Below are 18,914 nucleotides of genomic sequence, written 5' to 3'. Positions count from 1 at the left end.
CAGTTGTGATGCTGTGTATGTTTTCCCTTTTAATTTTCAGAATTGAAGGAAACCTCTCTAATACCTCATTTCTAACCACACCTACACCCCCCATTACCATATTAGCAATTTATAATAAGATGCTCCTTTTATGTAAAGTAATACATTAGGTTCTTTTTACAAGGAGAAGAGAGCACAGAGGAAACTTACCTTGCTTGGTGTGGACTTGGGTGTTTTCTTCCCAGGGTTGTATTCACCTTCATTTTCTGAACCAGATGCTTTCCTTTTCTTTGCCCCTCTACCTTTTCCTAGGTGAGAGATTACGAGTTAACTTTTTCTTTTTTTTTTTTTTCCTAATAAACTTCAGACTTCCTCAAACTTAAAAGAACCCTAGTGAAGTTACTTTAGTATATCTACATGTTAAAGTTCTAATCCAACTGAAGCTTCTTCACAACAGCAGTAAAATACAATATCTTTTCTGTCTTAAATCCTTTATACTTCTTTCATAGTTACCCTGACAATTCAAGCTGTCGGTTCAAGACAGGGACAGACTTCATGACATCAGATAACTTCTAGACTGCTGAAGTATTATAAGTCCTTGATCACCTTCTGTACTCATTACACAGCATTAATTCATGTTTAGTATTTAGTACATTTCCTCTAACCTCAACCAGCAACACTGACACATCCTTTACAGACTCCTCTGATTACACCACTCAGTGTGCTGTGGTGTGAGGACTCTCAGAAATGGGATACCAAAGAACTGGTTTAAAAAGCCAGAAATTGCTACTTAGGAGAATTTTACTGTCTTGGAAAAAAAATGAGATCAAAGAAAATAACTAGTATCCAGTAGAACTGAAAAGGAATGGGGGGTGTGGAGCTATTAAGTGCATTTCCAACAGTGAAGATTAGATAAAAAAGTTCACACATTGTTTCCCAAGAAGTCAATACACTGTATTTGTCAGAAAAAAGGCTCATGGCTGAGTAATCTACTTGTGATCAATTTACTAATAACTCAGTGTGGTTCTAATAATAATTGTGAACCTTGTGCTACAGGGGGCACAGATGTGACTCTTACCTTTGGGTGCTGCAGTCTTCTTTGGAATGCCGAATTCTGAATCTGAATCAGAGTTTACAGTTTCCACCTTCTTGGCCTTGGGAGCTCTTTTAGGTTTAGGGGGTGCATCTAGTTTTGCTGTTAGAAGTTAGAAATACTAAATACGTTAAATTCACATATTGGTTAGAAGCATTAAATTGTGTTAGATACTCCAATTACAGCATAAATGGCAGACATTATAACAAGATGAGCAGTTTCTGCACTCAGGGAAAACATACTTCAGTTTTTACGCTAAAACTTCATGGAAAAAACAGGAAGTTTCCTGTGTCATGGTTTGAGATATATTGGTGCATTCAGTAAATTCCAGTGTTCTTCATTGAATACTTTTTCATCTTGTTGATCACCAAAGAGGTTACTAGCAGCTAAAGCAGCAACAGAAGTTCTCCAGGTTGGACACTTTGAACATATCTGGATACATTACAGTGTTTACAGATACAAGTGTTTGTGACATTTTCACCTTCAGGGTGGTATAACTGCTGGACAGCTTTCTCCAGGATTACTGCAAGAGTTTGGGAGATAGTGCATCTGGCTCTGTGACATAGTTTTCTGTCAATCTCAGTGAAAAGAAACTTCAGAAAAAGCAGAAAGAACAGGAAGGGGACATATCCATGCATTTCTTACAGAATTTCATTTAGTGGTACACATCTAGTCTTGCTGTCTTTAAAAGATGACCACTGGAATGTTCACACAGTGGGTGTTAAGGGATAGAATCATAGAATCATTTAGGTCAGAAAAGACCCTTAAGATCATCAGATAATGTGTTCTGTAGGCTTGCAGATGAGTAAGTCTTTTGCAGAAACCTCAGATACTCTACTGACCTACACTCTTATCAGCCACAAATACCTCAAACAGACACATGTAAAAACTCTAGATGTGGACATTTGTGAGACTCAAGCTTGCATTTATAGTATCGCTAGAGGAATGTGTTTGGAGAACAAGAGAGCATCTCCACAAGCTTTTGGGCTATGATGCCTTGATCTGCCCATTGAAGAGTCACTGCAAAATGTCTTTTCAGCTTTTCATGATAATACCTACTGGGCAGTCCACATATCAGGTCCTGCCAACACAAAAAATAAGATCACCTTTGGCATCATGGATGGGGAACAAAATGGTGTTGGTTATGGTAGTATTTCAGAAAGATTTGTGGAAGGAAGCAACAACGCTCAGGAACCACAGTTGAAAGCAGCTTGAAATAGGTCTCTCTAGGTATCTCAGCTGGGAAATAACACCTGTATTAGCATAACAAAACTAAGTCAGTCGCAAAGACCTACCACTAAGCCTGAAAAAAGCACACAGCAACTAAAAGCAGGAGAAATACTTTCTAGGAGCATCACCAAAAGTAAGTAGCTAGTGATCAGTAAAGGAGGGGGAAGTCCTACCTGAAGATATATGATTTTGGGTCCCATTAGGCAAATGCTTCATACAGGAAAAGCTTTACCAGTGTAAGAAATGTAGACTAAGGGGCAGGGAAGAGAAAGATTCAGAAGTTTCATCAACTGGAAGATGATGAGCAGAAATTGTGACTGAGAGGATCTTAGTAGAAGGGATACATTTTAGATCTAGGTGACATTCAGCATCAGGAGCTGAGGTTGAGACACTCTCCTACAGGATTATGTGTGCTTTGGCCAAGTAAATGTAGTGCCTCACACAGTTCCTCATGCTGTTCATGTGAAACCTGCATACCAAATGCAAGCCAAGGATGCTCTATTGACAAGTACTCCCCAGCACATATACCATGAGATGTAACTATCTTCAGCTGGCTCTGAGTTCTCAAGTTTGTTAACCAATGTTAGAAAAGGAGCAGACTTCTCACTGGTAAACAAGGAACTGGGAGAAGGAAATAACTGGGGAATTAAAGACACATGCCACACTGCCATAAACACTAGATTTTGTTCTTCCCTTGAAAGAGAGCCTATTATCACTGTTTAACTCCTGTGAAGTCTACTCCTGTGAAGTCTACTTGCAGAACACCAAGTTGAAGGGACAGCAAGCCTCTTAATTGTTAGCTGGTGCCTAAAAGAATAGTCTCCAAGGCTTCCAGAACACTTATTTCCCTCTGTACTAAATATAGGGGGTTCTCATCTGCTATCTTAAATTATATACTTAATGCCTGCACGAGTGTGAAGGATCTCTGACAGCAACTAGACTGCAATCAGCTCAGCCAAGCTCTCCCCTAGATACCATGACATGAAACCGAAGTCTGCAGTACAATCAATGTACACAGGCCCTCAAGAAGCCCAAGTTTTTGGCAGGAAGTCCAGGTATGTCTGGTATATCAGTCCTACAGCTGATGCAAAGAGTATGTCTCATTGCTAGGATCTCAACAGCTGGGCTGTTCAAGGGGAACAGCTGCTTATAATCATGAGTAAGGCTGTTTGTCAGATTTTCCTTAGGCTTACTATAAAGCATGAGAACCTCTAAATACCACACAGGCCTCTAAACAATCATGGAAAGCAAGCTCAGCAGTCTATTCATCCTCTCTAGTGAACACCAAAAATCAAGAGATTTCATCCCAAAGTCCAAAAAGAAGCTGAATTCATACCTATTCTTTTATTTCTTCTCATTGAGAAGGGAATGTGGCTGTACAGATAGCAAGGCACAACAAATGTTTCAGCTTTCCATCCTTAGAAATCCAAGCTCTGAAGTCACAGAAAATCAATTGTTCCATTGCTTCAGCCACACAATAGACTTTCCCAGTGTGAGAGTGAGTGGATGAAATATTACATTACCAGAAAATGGATTTTGAGGAGGCTGTTGCCAAGTCCATGACGATGGACTTAGATTCAAAGAGACTACTAAAAGGATACCAGATGGCCAATGAACTAAGCCTGCTAGTTATCACTGCACTGTTGACTGTGATGATGAAACTCTGTTCATATCTAATCTGGGCTGAAGAGATGAAAACTGGTGAAAGCAACCTGTGTTACTGTCATGTGCTGAGAGGGAGACTATCCCAAAGGCTACTCTGAAAGCAAAAATTTAACTTTTGCTTGAAAGAGAGCCTGTTTATATGTATTTTGTGAGCATAAAGGTTAATGACCAACTCAGAAACAGATCACAGCTGTATTTTAGGGTTTCAAGTTAGGCTAATGACAACTCATCACATCAAGGCCTTCAAAAAACAGAGAGGGAGAAGGAGATTGAATGGTCAATTGTATCCATGACTAGTTTCAGCATGCACAGTTCTCTCTTGTATTTACTGCAGTACAGAACTTTGATATAAAAGACTACTCTATTAGAGATCAGCTATTTCTGTAAACAATTTTTATTCACCACAGTATAGAACTTTACCAACTGAAAGTGTTTGAGAAGCATTCAGGCATTCACTGATCCAAAGTGTTTATGAATTAAATTAGACACAGTGCATCAAGAGAAATTAGAAATAGGGAAAGGAAGCAACTGGGGAGAGGATGAAAAGATGTTGCAGTTCACTGGTACATAATATATAACACAAGATATTTTTTCCTCATTTTTAAGAGAGTAAGCAAACTATTCTAAATGGCTGCTTTCTTGCAAATGTCCTTGAGGTACCTTTTTTGGAAAAAATTAATACATTAAGTTCAGATGCAAGTCAGTCAAAAGAAGTTTTAAAAAACAAGGGCCACAGTATCACAGGGAGAAAAAACGCTTTTGAAGGACAGAAGATTGAGCAGCAAGAAAAAAAGAAAATTATCTGAGAGACGGAGGAAAAAAGGCAAAGATCTGAAAGCAACAAAATCACTGGTCAATCAAGTGGTAAGAACTATATTTTATAACCTATTTAAATAACTACTAGGTAAGCAAAACCCTTATTTTTGCCATTAATTATGGCAGTATCTATCATAACCTTTAACACATTTAAAACAAGTGTAAGTCTTCTTGTTGAAAGTAGAGCTAAAAACTCATAAACTAGTATTACTCAAGGTAGGCAGGGCAAAAAAAACCCTTATTCCTACAAACACTCAAGCACAACCACAGAAACAAATCCAAATAATAAACACACTCTTCTTGGAATTGTCCTTAATTCTGCAATGTAAGATTGTGCAAGATGCCAGTTCTAAAAGTAATAATTCAAAGAATTTATACCTCTGAAGTTTGAGGAGAGCCTTTCATCCTCTGTTTCAATAAGTAAAACAACTGTGCCAAGTGGAACTTAATGTGACAGCTTACTGTGCTGGTTTTCAGCTGGGATAGAGTTCATTTCCTTCATAGTAAGTAGTACGGGACTGTGTTTTGGATTTGTGCTGGAAACAGTGTTGACAACACAGGGATGTTTTTGTTACTGCTGAGCAGGGCTTACACAGAGTCAAGGCCTTTTCTGTTTCTCATACCATCATACCAGCGAGGGGCTGGGGCTGCACAAGAAGCTGGGACGGGACACAGCTGGGACAGCTGACCTCAACTGACCCAAGGGATATTCCATACCATATGGAATCACGCTCAGCACATAAAGCTGGGGAAGGGGCCGGGGGAACAGACATTAGGAGTGATGGTGTTATGTCTTCCCAAGTAACAGTAACATGTGATGGAGCCCTGCTCTCCTGGAAATGGCTGAATACCTGCCTGTCCATGGGAAGTGGTGAATAAATTCCTTGTTTTGCTTTGCGTGCATGTGCAGCTTTAGCTTTACCTATTAAACTGTCTTTGTCTCAACCCATGAGTTTTCCCTTTCTCTTTCACTCTCTCTCCCCCATCCCACCAGGAAGGAGGGAGTGAGGAAATGTGTGGTGCTTAGTTGCTGGTTGGGGTTAAATCACAACACCTGCTTCGGACATAAATATGTCTTGGGGATTCCTCCTGTTCACTTGCTCTCCTTCCTTTAAAAATAAATAAGTTAGATCCATTATAGAAGGCTATCCTCAATCCCAAGGTCACCTTATTTCACATATTCACTGAGGCTAAAAATCTCCCATTAGTTAAACTAACTGAAAGCTGAACACCAACTCCATACGTGGAATGTATTAAGTTTTGACACTACAGTAGCCAGCTGAATTTCACTGAATTCAAAATAAATGAATGCAATTCCCACTTTGAAGACTGAAGAGACAATGGCAAAGGTGGTGAAGATGACTTTACATAAATGGACTGGCTTATAGGCCAATTCTATACGTACCCTTTTTAGCAGCTACTGTTTTACTTGGAATTTTCTCTGTTTGTTTTGGGGCAAAAGATGATGAGAAAACAGGAGCAGAATCCTCATCATCACTGTCCAATTTTGTTGTATCTACAATCACAGAGTATGGTTAGAAAAAGATTCATTCACTGCATATCATCAATGTTAATTACTGTAAAAATTATTCTCAAAAAAGTGTTTCTGATACTACAACTAGGCCATGGATGTCCTGTGACTTTCTTATGATACAAGCTTTGTTCCTCTAAGGATCAGAACCTCCTTCTCTTTTCCCCTTTATGAATGTGGACATCCTTCTTCTATGACTACTGTGTGAAGTTTGTGTATGTCAATCCCTAATATATTCCATCAATAACTGCTATTAAGATTAAATAGAACTGTGAAGAAAAGCTCACCATCATCTGTCTTCTGAGAGTAAGATGGAAAAGAGAAGATGTTCCCAAAATCTTGATTTTTCTTGGCTTGAGACGTTTTTCTACTTGCAAACAGAAAAAGAGAATTCTATGAGTTGCATTAACTACATACTGAAGTACGTAGACATCATAATATCCATATAAGATTAAATTCATGTTTTAGCATTTCTAGTGGTTTTTTATATGCTTGCAGCAGTCAAACCCCTAAAATCACCATCCGGTTGAGAACTTCAGGCATCTAAAATTAACAGAACTACTTTTTTTTTTTTTTTTCAAAAATGTACCAGATGGCACAAGACAGAAAACAGAATCTTAAAAAATGCACGTTAACAGATAATATTACAAACAGTGTATCATAATTTGGTGAGTCATGTTTACCTTTGCATAAGACAATTGCAAGGCTGAGATAACACACAACTTTAATTCCTCCACAGAAATGTATATGTTTCATTTTACATGGTACATGTAGAGTAATGACAGGCTGATGTTTCTCAGTTTTGTTCAGCCACTTCTGCATTGAAAAATTTATTAGTAAAGAAATCCTGCTGAGTTACAGTACTTACTCTGGAGATGGCTTTGATTTGGCTGGGGAGAAGTCATACTCATCTTTTTCTAAACTGTCTGAAGGAACAAATTCATCCTCTCTGTCATTTATAACTGGAGAGGCTTTTACTTTGAGCTCATCCAAATCATTATTATTGTTAGCATCATCATCATCATCGGCATCATCTTCTTCTTCTGAGAAGTCAAAAGTATACTTGGGCCTCTCAGCTAAAAAAAAAATCACACATATGCACATTTCAACATAGTTGTTTATGTTACATAATACACATACATAAATAAATCGAAGTGGAAGTCAGTAAACAATCCCTGTCTCAGACTACACAAGAGGAAAGACTGGCAGAAAATAAACTTGTTTCAGCCTGGAATAAAGGGACATAATTTAAAGTGTTACCAAACATCTAATACCATCTGTGGCTTGCTCAGACACCTTCAGCTAATGGCATCATGCAGACATCACTGCATAAGTACTTTTAAGGAATGAGAATCCTTCACTTAAAATTGAAGTTTTCTTGAATCTTCTTCCGAACCAAGTGCTTGAAAAATTGATCAACAATTTTCCAGAAAAGTCTGTGTGTTTTTTTAAAACTATACAATACTTACATATTTTCCAAACTTTTAGTCTTACTTTTCATGGACTTTTCAGAATTTTTTTGATAAATTTTTAGTAGCTTTTTGGGCCTTATTTGACAGTATAATTGCATTAGAGTAATTTTTTTGTTTGTAATGATATTATCTTGTATGTTGTATTTATGTATGTGTCTTGTATAATTCACTAGAGTTTTGTAAGTAATTTCTATTTTAGTGTTTAGAATAAGGGCAAAGATTTCTGGACCAAGTTACAGAATCTCTCATATTAACTTTTAAGTTCCTAGTTCTGACATTGAGAGTTTTTTTTTCACTAACCAGACAGTGAAGAAAATGTAATGCAAGCTACCTGTAGGAAATGAGGTCCTAAAGAAAGGCTACAGTCAAACAAAAATGTAGTTTTGTAGTTGAAACTTTCAGTCACAACACACAGTTCATAAAAGCTTGGGTACCTGCAGCTCTCCTAAGCAGAGAGTCTCTTGGAATAATCACAGGCTCATTCTCTTCTAAATCACTTTCAGACTTGGATTCATCATCTGACCACGGGTTTCGTTTCTTCACTTTTTTTGCACCGGATTTTGTAGATGATGGTGTTCTTCTTACCCTAGCGCCTGCCACAAGTGAAAGCATTTACTACAGTCAGGTTAAAAAGTATTTCCGTCTTTTCTGATTGTTTACGATGCACAAATTTAGCATAAATTTTAATCTTAAAAAGTTCTCTTTTAAATGATCTAAATTTTCTTTTCCTCCCCGCAGAAAGATTTAACATGATGAAATTATTTCACACAGAACCTGACCTCCTACTGCCAAACAAATCTGTTTCATGACTGAAAAACATAAAGTCTCTGCTCTTTTGCAGTCAAACTTTCATTTTTTTAACAGTTGCAGCAGTTTTCCATTAAAAGAACGTGCAGTTTTCCATTATTCAGGGAACATGATCAGAAACAGTTATTGGAAAAATACAATAAGCATGGGAAGCAGGGGTACCCTGTTGTGGGGTCTAACAATGTGGTCAGTCAACTGCAGGGCAAGCTCAGGTCAAGCTGGTCTAATTTGCTCTGGGCTCATCACTGTCTAAGGTAGATTTGAGCTGCACATACACAAGTCTGTCATAACTGTACTCAGTTAATCTATTCAGGTGGGATAATCCCCTGAATAATCAAAACCAGATCTTATCTCAGAATAATTATTTGCGTAACCACATTTTATTCCTTCTTCAAAAAAAAGCCCTCATACTTCAACCTCTTCTGACTTAAGCTTTCTTTTTTGTTGCTGCCTCCCCATTACTATTTCTCAAACAGCAATAATAAATTCCTGCTAACAGAGGAAAAAGGTAAGTGAACACAGACATTGGTCAGTCTGCCAAGCCATAGCACCCATAACTTTTTAAAAGTCAGAATGACTGAATATGTCAATAGGAAAAAACATTAATCAAGTTTTACAATCTATACCATTACTCAGACTGAAGGACTGAAGGTCAGTGCCATATCCTTCAATATCAGAGAGCACACAAACTAGAAATTTCACTTTGCATTGAATTAGCCTCAGTATGTAAAAATAAACTAACTATTTTTCTATTCACAAATTCAAAGATTTAGACACCCCAAAAATTCAAGTGTAGAAAATGAAGGATCCACCACCCCCAGGAAGGCAGCTTACAAAAAGAAATTTTGGCAGAGAAGTTTCAAATATTTCTACACATCTTTTTAGGGAAGAAAATCAGATGAAATTGTGATTATTTTGCTGTATTTCCCCTCTTACTACATGTTAAAAATTTATTTTATGCCCAGTTAGTGTACACAACTAAGGTAACTATGGCTGTGTAAGGATCTTACCAGGCTCCTTCTTCTCTCTCTTAGGTTTAGGGGTTTTTGCTGCTGCAGCTGATGCATTCAGTGAGTCATCCCCACCACCCTCAGCTGGCACTCCACCAAATTCTTCGTCAAATTCCATTTTTATTGCTAAAGAATCGCTTTCACCCTAAAATGGGCAACGTAAAATTACACCTTGAACTGGAATGGTTTTGTAGATGATAATAAATGAAAGTAGACTAGTATATTGACATTTCTTGAATAGTCTTGCAAAGAAGATATTTCAATAAAAACACCTGAACAATAAGCAGTCACAAGAGGCTTGCAAATGTAAAAGAAAATCCAGTACAAACTTCCTCATGTATTATGTCAGCAAAACAATATAAATACAGCATTAATGATGTCTAGTGATTTGGTTTTATGCTACCAGACTAGAAAAATATAGCAGTTCAATAATAAATAATCTAACTGTAGCAATTGTTTTGGTTTACCTTCTTCTTTTTCAGCAACTTCCTACTGGCATCAGCTTTCATGGCAGATGTAATCTGTGGAACTATTCTTCTGCCAAACGGTGATGGCATGGTTTCTTCCAACTGAAGTTTCTTCATCTTGGGTTTACCAACTTTCCCTTTTATTGGTTTGCCAACCATGCCAGCCAAAACATCTTCCCTCTCCTGTGCTTCTACTTTCTAACAAACAAGGGGAGGCAGGATGGAGGGGAACACATTATTTTTTAATGAGAACAAAGCAGAACGCGGTGATTATTTAAGATTCAACTCCTTTTTACATGGAGCATAAGGCTTCCCTTAATTCTCTCCTGAACTGAAACACACTTGCCAGTAATGGAAAACTGACCACTAAATCTTGGTAAATTCTTCCTTATCCTGTACAGTTAAAAACTACACTTGTATTCACGACTAAAGAAATACGAACCTTTGGACACTGTTAGACTGAAAACCTATTTCTCATCTTTGTGTGTGGGTACAATGTAAGTTTCCAGTATTTCAGCATTTAACTTAAACATCTAGTTTTCTAGAGTCATTTTTAAGGCACATTTTCCAATCCTTTAATCAGCTTTCTTCACAGTATGCACATGTAGCCGAAATACAGACATTTGAGCAGAACATTTCCAATTGCAGCTCTACCAGTAACACACAAAGAAATAAAACAAATGTCTTACTTGTATTACCCTGTGTCACTTCAAAAGATTGCATCAGCCCTTTTCAGGCAACATAGGAAGGTGAGGCTCAGCAAGTTATTCACCAATAGGACCTTATCTTTTTCCAGAGTTACTGATGAGGCAAAGTAAGGGCCTCTCATACAGTATTTACTGTTTGCACACTCCATTCCTAAATGTACAGCTTTGCATTTGATAATACTTACTGCCTAACAAACAATTAGATCACGTAACTATGTAATTATGTAACTACTGTAATTATTCACATTACCAGTTCCTAATCCCAAGTTTTTGTGTCATTTGAAAACTAATTTTTCTCCTGGTTACTTTTCTTCTCTCATCACTGAGTTGGAAAAAACATTTAACTGTATAGATGCAAGAGACAATCCCTGAGGAACACAACCAGGAACACATATAACCAATACTGATTTCCTAGTTACCATTATATTTGGAGATGTATCTGGTTTTAATTCAAAATGTGGTATTTTTAAATTATTTTGTTTAAATTTTAATAATTTCTGTTAATTAATGCTTCTAGTTAAATTAATTTAAATTTAACATTTTAGAAATATATGTAAAGTAAAACATACTTCAAGCTCTTCAACAAAGGCCGCTAAGTCTTCTTTCCAAAGATCTGAAGGAGATTTCCTTTTAAGGTCATTTAGTTCTCTCTCCTAAAACATGAAAGTAGTATGTAGAACGTAAGTCACAACTGAAGTAAATGCCATCAAAACTGAACATTCCCATTAGGCACATCAGTAATTACTGCATCATTTCAAATAAGTCTTCCAGGGGGTACCAACCTTGGAATCTCTGTGCTTAATTAACTCTTCCACCTTCTCTTTCGTGAGTGACCACAGAGACATGTTTAAGATGTAGTTAAAGTCAGGGCCAGAAGTTGCACCAGAAGCAGAGGAAGCATCATCATTGGCATTCTGTGAGTCCTCCTCTTCTGCAGCCTGGAGTGAAATATTCACAATTACAAGTATTAATAATCTTAGCTCTATGCATGAACTGTAACACTGCTCCAAAGCACTGTCATAAAGCAGTTAGGTATGCCCTCACAGACTGAGTAACCTTAACATTTTCTGGACCTTTCCAAAAGGCCATGTCCCTGTGACCTTCTATAGTTGGATTATTTAATCATTTGATTTAGGAAAACAAATTTGAACCTGATGCTAAACCATATGCTTTGTATGCTACTGGCTACAGATATTGGTGCTGTCCCAGCTGTCTCACAGGGCTGACACCTTTGCCCTTCGGATATTCATGCATATCTGTTCCTTCAGAAATGAGCACAATCCTTTGGGTAAAAATGGGTATCAATACCCTGAATGTACAAACTGAGACTTGGAAGTAAATCAAAATTTCTCATAATAATACTTTTGTTGTAAAATACAACACACTGCATAGAGTTAAAATACAGTATTAAAAAAACAAATCAAATCAAACGTGAAATAAAAACAAATAGCTAAAGCAGTGGCAAAGTCACAGAAAAGGGGTGGCTGACAGATTTGAATCTGCTTTTCAAAGTGGTTCCATCTTCCCCATAGTAATGCATGAAATTAAACGTGTCACATATCTCTTTTGGAACAATAAAAACTTCTTGGGTTTTAAAAAACCAGAAATAAATATAGGTCAAGATCAAATTTACTAAAATAAGTTTAAAAGTCATAGCTTTATAATACTCATGTTTCATTACAGAAAACTGATGAATAAGTTATATGGAAATAATAACATTTAGCAATTAATTTTATATATGGGGTAACTGATGCAACACTCTCTGGATCAGCCAGTCAGAAATCAAGTTGCCAGTTTTGATTTGGGTACATTAAGAAATTTGATCCTCTGCATTCCCATTTTTCAGACTTGTATATCTAGTTTTCTTCTAAGAATTACCCACACACAATACCAACATTACATGACTGTATTTTTGTATAAGTTTAATTCTTTCTAAAAAGAAGCCAATAAGGAGTAATGAATAATGTTTTTAAAGTGCTATGTGCATTATAAATTAAGTTAGACTACTGCAAAACAAACATCTGAATCAAGTAATATAATTTATAATACTAACAGCATCAAATATATGCAGAGATTTCAGATTATTACCTTTTCCTGTGCTTCTTTCCAGGCTTTTACTGGATCAGATTCATAACCTCTCTGGACCAACATCTGAATCAAATCTCTTTTTGATCTGTTCTCTACAAGACACACACACACAGTCAGGAGGGGGGAGGAGGAGGGAGAAAAGGAAAATTAGTGTCACGAAAATCAATGTCTTGAATACAAGTACTTTCTACTATACTTAAATTTCCAGATTTTCCCCCACTGTTAACTATTCTAACTTCTGTTTACTCACCAATGGTAATTTTCCCTTGTATCTTCTCCAGAATGAAACGAGCCTGATTGTTAAGCTTGGTAGATTCTGCACCCAACATTCCCACGAGCCATTCCTTGCGCAAACTATAATAATGTAATCGCAAATCAAAGAACTCCTTCAAGATGTCTTGCACAGTTTCATACTTCTTCAAACATCCCATGTGATCAAACAGCACCTATAAAATACATAATATACTCCTTGAGAGGGAGTGCATAACTCAAACTTTGTTAACCTTTGTGTACGAGTTGATTTCTATTGCACATAAAGGCACCACACAAAAAGTGATACTTTGAAGACTGTGAACTCAAACACTACTGTGGAACTACACAGCACATAGCTAGAGAGATTTAATTTTTATTCATAAGCCGTCTTAAGATGAGATTTATGGTAACACAGTGAAACAAAAAGACAGCTATGTAGAGAAATATGCCTAAATTGACTGAATGACTAATTTTATCTAAATATTAAAGCACAAGTCCAGTAGCAACTAATGACTCACAATTATTTAACGTAATAGTTGAAAAGCTTAATGATCCTTAATAATCTTTCAGTTCAGTTGTGAAATCTGTTACTTTTCAGCTGTGAAAACTACCATCCTTCAAGCTCAAGCACAAAGTAAGAAATCATTTTTACTTGATAGGTGGAATCAATCCTGCCTGACTTCTGACATCTCCAGTTTAGACATTTATAGGTGAACTAGTCACCCTCAGTGCCCTCCACAGTTAACAGAAAGAAATAAACCCCTCTAGAGGGCAATTCATCCATCCAAAATAGCTATTTGGGAGTTGGGGGACAATGACTAGCTCACATAACTTTTAAAGATGCTTGCACTAGGGCAGATTAATTCCTACACACGCACAGAAAACAGCCCTTACTTATTTATGTCAGTAGGAAGAAAACACAGGATTAAGCTGCAAAACATTTTGTAATCTGTGAAACCTAAAACTGACAACAGATTTTCACAGCAGTTCATACAGTTGTTTAAATGGGTGAGAAATACCATCACCTTGATTTGGTAGGTTTGCTTTTCAAGTACAATATACAAAATGGGTTGAGCAAGGCCTGTTTCCTCTTCCAATTTTATAGTCTTTAATTTATTTTTTAGCTATTTTCACATAGCTTTTGATGTATACAACAATAGCAACAATAATGATATTTGTGCTTTGTGATAATATCTGAAAGGAGCATCTGCCATAAAAAAAAAACAACTCTTTTTTCAGTATCTGTAAAGACAGGTTGTTTGGAAATCTTCAGGCAGCAATTACCTTATAATGCAAATCCCTCTCTTAATAGACAGGCATATATACATTTATTCACATGCTTAGTATGGTTAGTAATTTACAACACTATTATGTCTTTAGCAGCTTAAGTACAGTGTTTGCTATACCTGATAAACTAAAATTGGATTTATGTTGGTGGAAACATTGGATTTTTTAACTCCTATTAGAAGAGTAACAGCCCTGCATAAAGTGCCATTTTGAAAACGTAAGTTGGCTCAAGTTTAAAACTCAAATCTCATTATAACATGGCAGAAAGTTATTTGTATGATCTACTTCACATTAACCACTTTTGGTTAGCTGCATAGGAAATTTGCAGTTACAGGAAAGTAACCACCCCAGGCCTGTCTTATTTGACAGACTCATCAGGACTCATCATATATTTGTCACCACTACAATTTTCTACCACTCAAACAATTTCAAACAAACAGTGCACTGTTCAATACCAAGGACTAAAGTATACTACAAAACATTTACAACAAACAACAGTAGGGATTTCTGATAGCCAAACATGAAAAAGTTACCATAGAATTACAAGTAAGACTTGTTTGAAGCTTAAAGACTTTGTGCAATCCAGCAGCTTCTGCCTGTGCAAGTTTTTCTTCTGTCATCTTCACAACAAACTTCACAGTTGTATCAGTGTGGTATTCCTTATAGTCAGAAATTAATGCTGGAGTTTTTTCAGTCCCATTCAACATAGGTTCTAGAACCTGTTCCTTGTACACCTACGAAAAATAGAGCCGCAAAACCAATAAACATTTAAAATGCCTTAAAGCTGCAAACCAGCTGAACAACATAAATTTTCAAAGCTTTGTACATTACATCTGATATCAGTTATAATATAAAGAACCAGTACAGCCTGCAAAATGCAGGCCCAGACTAGCACAAACATAAGAGGCAACTACAAGGACAGAAAAGGCTCCTCTAAAGTGGTTTAACTATGAATTCAGCTGAAGAAGTATGTATTCTTTATAGTATGGACAGTAGATGGCACGAGTAGAAAAAACCCTCTTCTACAAAAACACACGAAAGAATGAAGCCATGTTCCCTTCCACGTATGTACAGTCATTAGAAATTGTGTTAAAAGTTCATGTACATGTAGGATTAAATAATTTAATGAGGAACTCTTCATGGTTTTTTCATTTTATTTAAATGTATTTCACTTGTACTTACCTGGGTCCATGTCCTTACAGGAAGCTCTGTAATTTCTACTGTGTTCCTGTCCACCACAAATATTTCACCACTGACCACGTACTGATTTTGACCAAGTTCCTGAATGGTTCCTTTGAAGTTTTTGTAGTTTGGGAGCTGAAATTGGAAAAAACAGGAAAAGTCGTAATAATCTTTATAGTAAAATGCTGGAAAAATATCTGTTTCCCATACTCCATACAGTTATCACTTTATATTGCACTAATCCATCAACTAGCCTCTCATGCCTGTGAAAATCTGAAATCATACGAAAAATACCACAGACAAAATAGAATGCGCACATGAGAGTGACAGGACCAAGTATCCTAATGTCCACAGAGTAGAAAAATGATTAAGAAGACACAGTTGAACCCAGTGAGGTGGTGAGGTTTTGGTTTTTTTGTTTGTTTTTCTCTCTTTTAAAGAAACCTCCAAACACAAGGCATGACAGAAAGCAAATTAACACCCCAGTCTCACAACAGTTTTACAGAAGTGGTGCTACCTCCCCTAATAACTTTCAATTTTGTGCTGTTTGGTAAAGATAGTGGAACCCATCCAGTTTAAAACTTAACTACAAGGGTGGAGAACTTTTTTTAATTGAATTGTTTCCCTTATCCAGCTTACCATGTGGACACAAGCACATACCATCATACAGAAAGGAGCTAGATGGAGGCAGAACTGCCTCTTTCAACCACAGTGAAGCTTCAATTGACTGAGACTACACAGAAGGCCTAGGAGTCCTAAAGGAAGGGCAATGGATTGCATTAATTTAAAAAAAAAAATCTACTCATTGTTCCCAAGAATTTGCAAAAGGAAATTCACTACGTCATGAAAATTGATACTGCAAACTTAGTGAACTGTGATCTAAGTAGAGAAGACACTTCTGCTTCTCTGACTTGGTAAACACAGCAAAGTAGCAATATTCACCAGTTGTAAAAGAAAGGTTGCATTAACTGTATTTCATCTGTTGGTTACAGATATTATGGGTTCACAGGTATCTTCCTGTTCGCATTTTTTCATGTATACACCACTTCTGGGACTTCTTATAAAATTTTAAATAAAGAAACAGAAGCTAGATGCAGTTCAGAAGCTTGCTTGCAACAATAATATCTTGAACAGCAGCAATATCTTCTCCTCTGCTCACAGATATATAAAAGAGAGAACAATTCCGACAAGACAGAGAAAATATTAAGTTTGGCTGAAGATAAGTAGCAATACTTCCAAAAAGAAAGAGTGGTACAACTTTTTACTCTACTGTCATGCCATAACTTCCAACTAAAAAGGCTTACAGTCAGCAGACTGAAGAAAAAGTCCTCTAAAATAATTGGAAAAATTACAAATTGCAATGGTTTTGCTTCAAGGTGAACTTCCCCACCTCACCCCAACAGTCAAGTAAAGCTTCTACACAAAAGTACTGGGACAAACCAGGTCAGATATTCCAATAATCATAAAGTTCTAGAATGACAGGAATCAATTTTGTAGGTACAAACATATAAAATACCAATATATACTGTTATTTTTACCATTGGGTGGGGATCTAAGCCATCCAGCATTCGTCTGACATTGTTTACAATCTCTCTGGTATCGTAGTTTGGAAGTTTGCACGCCCATCCAGTACCAATTCCTTCCGCTCCATTTACTAAAACCATAGGAATGATGGGAATATACCATTCAGGCTCCACACGTTGGTTGTCATCATAAAGGAATTTAAGCAAGTTATCATCCACTGATGGAAAAAGTAGCCTTGCTAAAGGGCTTTGAAAAAGAAAAAGAAAAAAACCATTTAAACTCAAGTCCAGCAAGTCCAGCAAGTAAAGTACATGTTGCTTTAACAGTCCTTGAGCCTAGGTACAATCTTTCTGTAGATTTTTATGTCTTCCTTTCTCTTTGCCATTCTGATGCTGAAAATCCAGTGTGTACATTCCTCCTGAGAAAAGGAATTTCTTTCAAATGGAAGAGTGTGTTTGTAACAGATGAAGTTAGTTTATTTCACAGTAACACACGTACCTGATACACTAGCAACTGATGACATTTAAAATCCACAAAATATCATTCTTTGAAGCATTCAGAACACACGGCTCAATGTGACACTGAGGCACCCAGCAATAAAGCAACACAATATGCAAAGAGTTGCAAAACTGCCTTGCTTAAGTGTAGATCTAGCAGTTTCTGAAAATGCTACAGAGGTTTTGCTGGTGACTCTTTTGTTCATCTAGAACACTGTCATGGGTGAATACGATTTCCAGCACCTCATGCAAAAAGGGAAATGTACAAAACTAGGTTGCTACAGAAGGAACATGGATAAGAAATGGAATAAAACTTGATACTTACATATAAAGCTTATAATTAGAGGAAAAGAAGAAACTACAAGGAATTTAGGCAAAATATCTCACTGAAATTAGGAAAGAAAATCAGCAACATAATTTATAAAATACTGTAATTTACATTAAGGAACACATTCTAACATTCTGCACACCAAACTGAATTTTAAGTTACTAGGTGTGAAAAATTAGCATTATAAAATAAGGTCTTCATTATTAATTATGTGCAATTTAGTTTGATATGAAGAAACTCATCCAAAAGTAAAAGAATCAATCTGAACTTTGAAGTCTAGGCTGAATGGCAGGACTTCTCACCAGGTAGCAACACCTTTCTATTATGAAACTGAATAGAGTTCACACTGAACAGGGGGACTGAAAGCTACTTCTGCAAGAAGTCACGATTTAAGATTGGTACCTAATTTGAGTGATCTACACCTTCAATCTTCAGCCTTGCACTTTTATGCATGGAAAAAATCATATAAAAAAATCAATGTGCAAAACCACACTTAAAGAGATCCCAAAGCAGAATTTGAGCTTCTATCAAAATATTCCAATCCTTCCCTGTTCCTCTTCCACAAAAAAAAAAAAGTGCTGTGAAAGGATTCGTTTCATGACAAGGTTTTTCAAAAGCATGCATTTTACATGCTTTACATTTGTAGTTACCTTAACATGGTGAAAATATAGCGAGGACTGGCAGCATCCTTTCCACCATGAAGCCTGGTGCCAAACTGACCAATAGGTTGTAGCAGATTCACATTGTTACTTCCAACAAAGTTCTGAGCCAAATTGACGATAGTCATCATTAATGCTTGCTGTAAGAAAATACATAGTAATGGTAATAAGAATAGGTAGAGACAGTCTTTCCTAATTAGCCAGTAAAACCTATTTTTTAATGCCCCAAAATTGTGCGACTAACCTGAACCAAATTTTAAAAGAAGTAGTCTCCCTGAGAAAGGAATGTTGTAAACTTATTACAAGGGTTGCTGGCAAAA

At 36.6% G+C, this 18,914-nt stretch overlaps 1 protein-coding gene across 4 annotated transcripts in view; it reads right to left on the bottom strand.

The window, feature by feature from the left end:
- Positions 1-18,914, bottom strand: part of TOP2B (DNA topoisomerase II beta) — a 64,205-nt gene that overhangs the window by 508 nt on the left and 44,783 nt on the right. The window contains exons 20-35 of one of the 4 annotated variants that reach the window (XM_051808368.1): positions 18,586-18,734; positions 17,125-17,356; positions 15,587-15,721; positions 14,938-15,138; positions 13,116-13,311; positions 12,866-12,957; positions 11,560-11,715; positions 11,347-11,430; positions 10,071-10,268; positions 9,604-9,748; positions 8,221-8,379; positions 7,183-7,390; positions 6,602-6,684; positions 6,189-6,299; positions 1,058-1,174; positions 190-287 (exon numbers count right to left, since the gene is read on the bottom strand). In XM_051808368.1, coding sequence (XP_051664328.1) covers positions 190-287; positions 1,058-1,174; positions 6,189-6,299; positions 6,602-6,684; positions 7,183-7,390; positions 8,221-8,379; positions 9,604-9,748; positions 10,071-10,268; positions 11,347-11,430; positions 11,560-11,715; positions 12,866-12,957; positions 13,116-13,311; positions 14,938-15,138; positions 15,587-15,721; positions 17,125-17,356; positions 18,586-18,734 — 2,364 coding nt within the window. The remainder of the gene's footprint in view (positions 1-189; positions 288-1,057; positions 1,175-6,188; positions 6,300-6,601; positions 6,685-7,182; positions 7,391-8,220; positions 8,380-9,603; positions 9,749-10,070; positions 10,269-11,346; positions 11,431-11,559; positions 11,716-12,865; positions 12,958-13,115; positions 13,312-14,937; positions 15,139-15,586; positions 15,722-17,124; positions 17,357-18,585; positions 18,735-18,914) is intronic. The other 3 variants (XM_051808369.1, XM_051808370.1, XM_051808371.1) reach the window with 3 other exon arrangements.

Source organism: Manacus candei, unplaced genomic scaffold (genome assembly GCF_025592945.1).
Source record: "Manacus candei isolate 608988 ecotype Guabito, Panama unplaced genomic scaffold, ASM2559294v1 h1tg000072l, whole genome shotgun sequence".
Classification (NCBI taxonomy): domain Eukaryota; kingdom Metazoa; phylum Chordata; class Aves; order Passeriformes; family Pipridae; genus Manacus; species Manacus candei.
The sequence above is the reverse complement of the archived record's forward strand: the minus strand, read 5'-3'. Positions and strand labels throughout refer to the sequence as shown.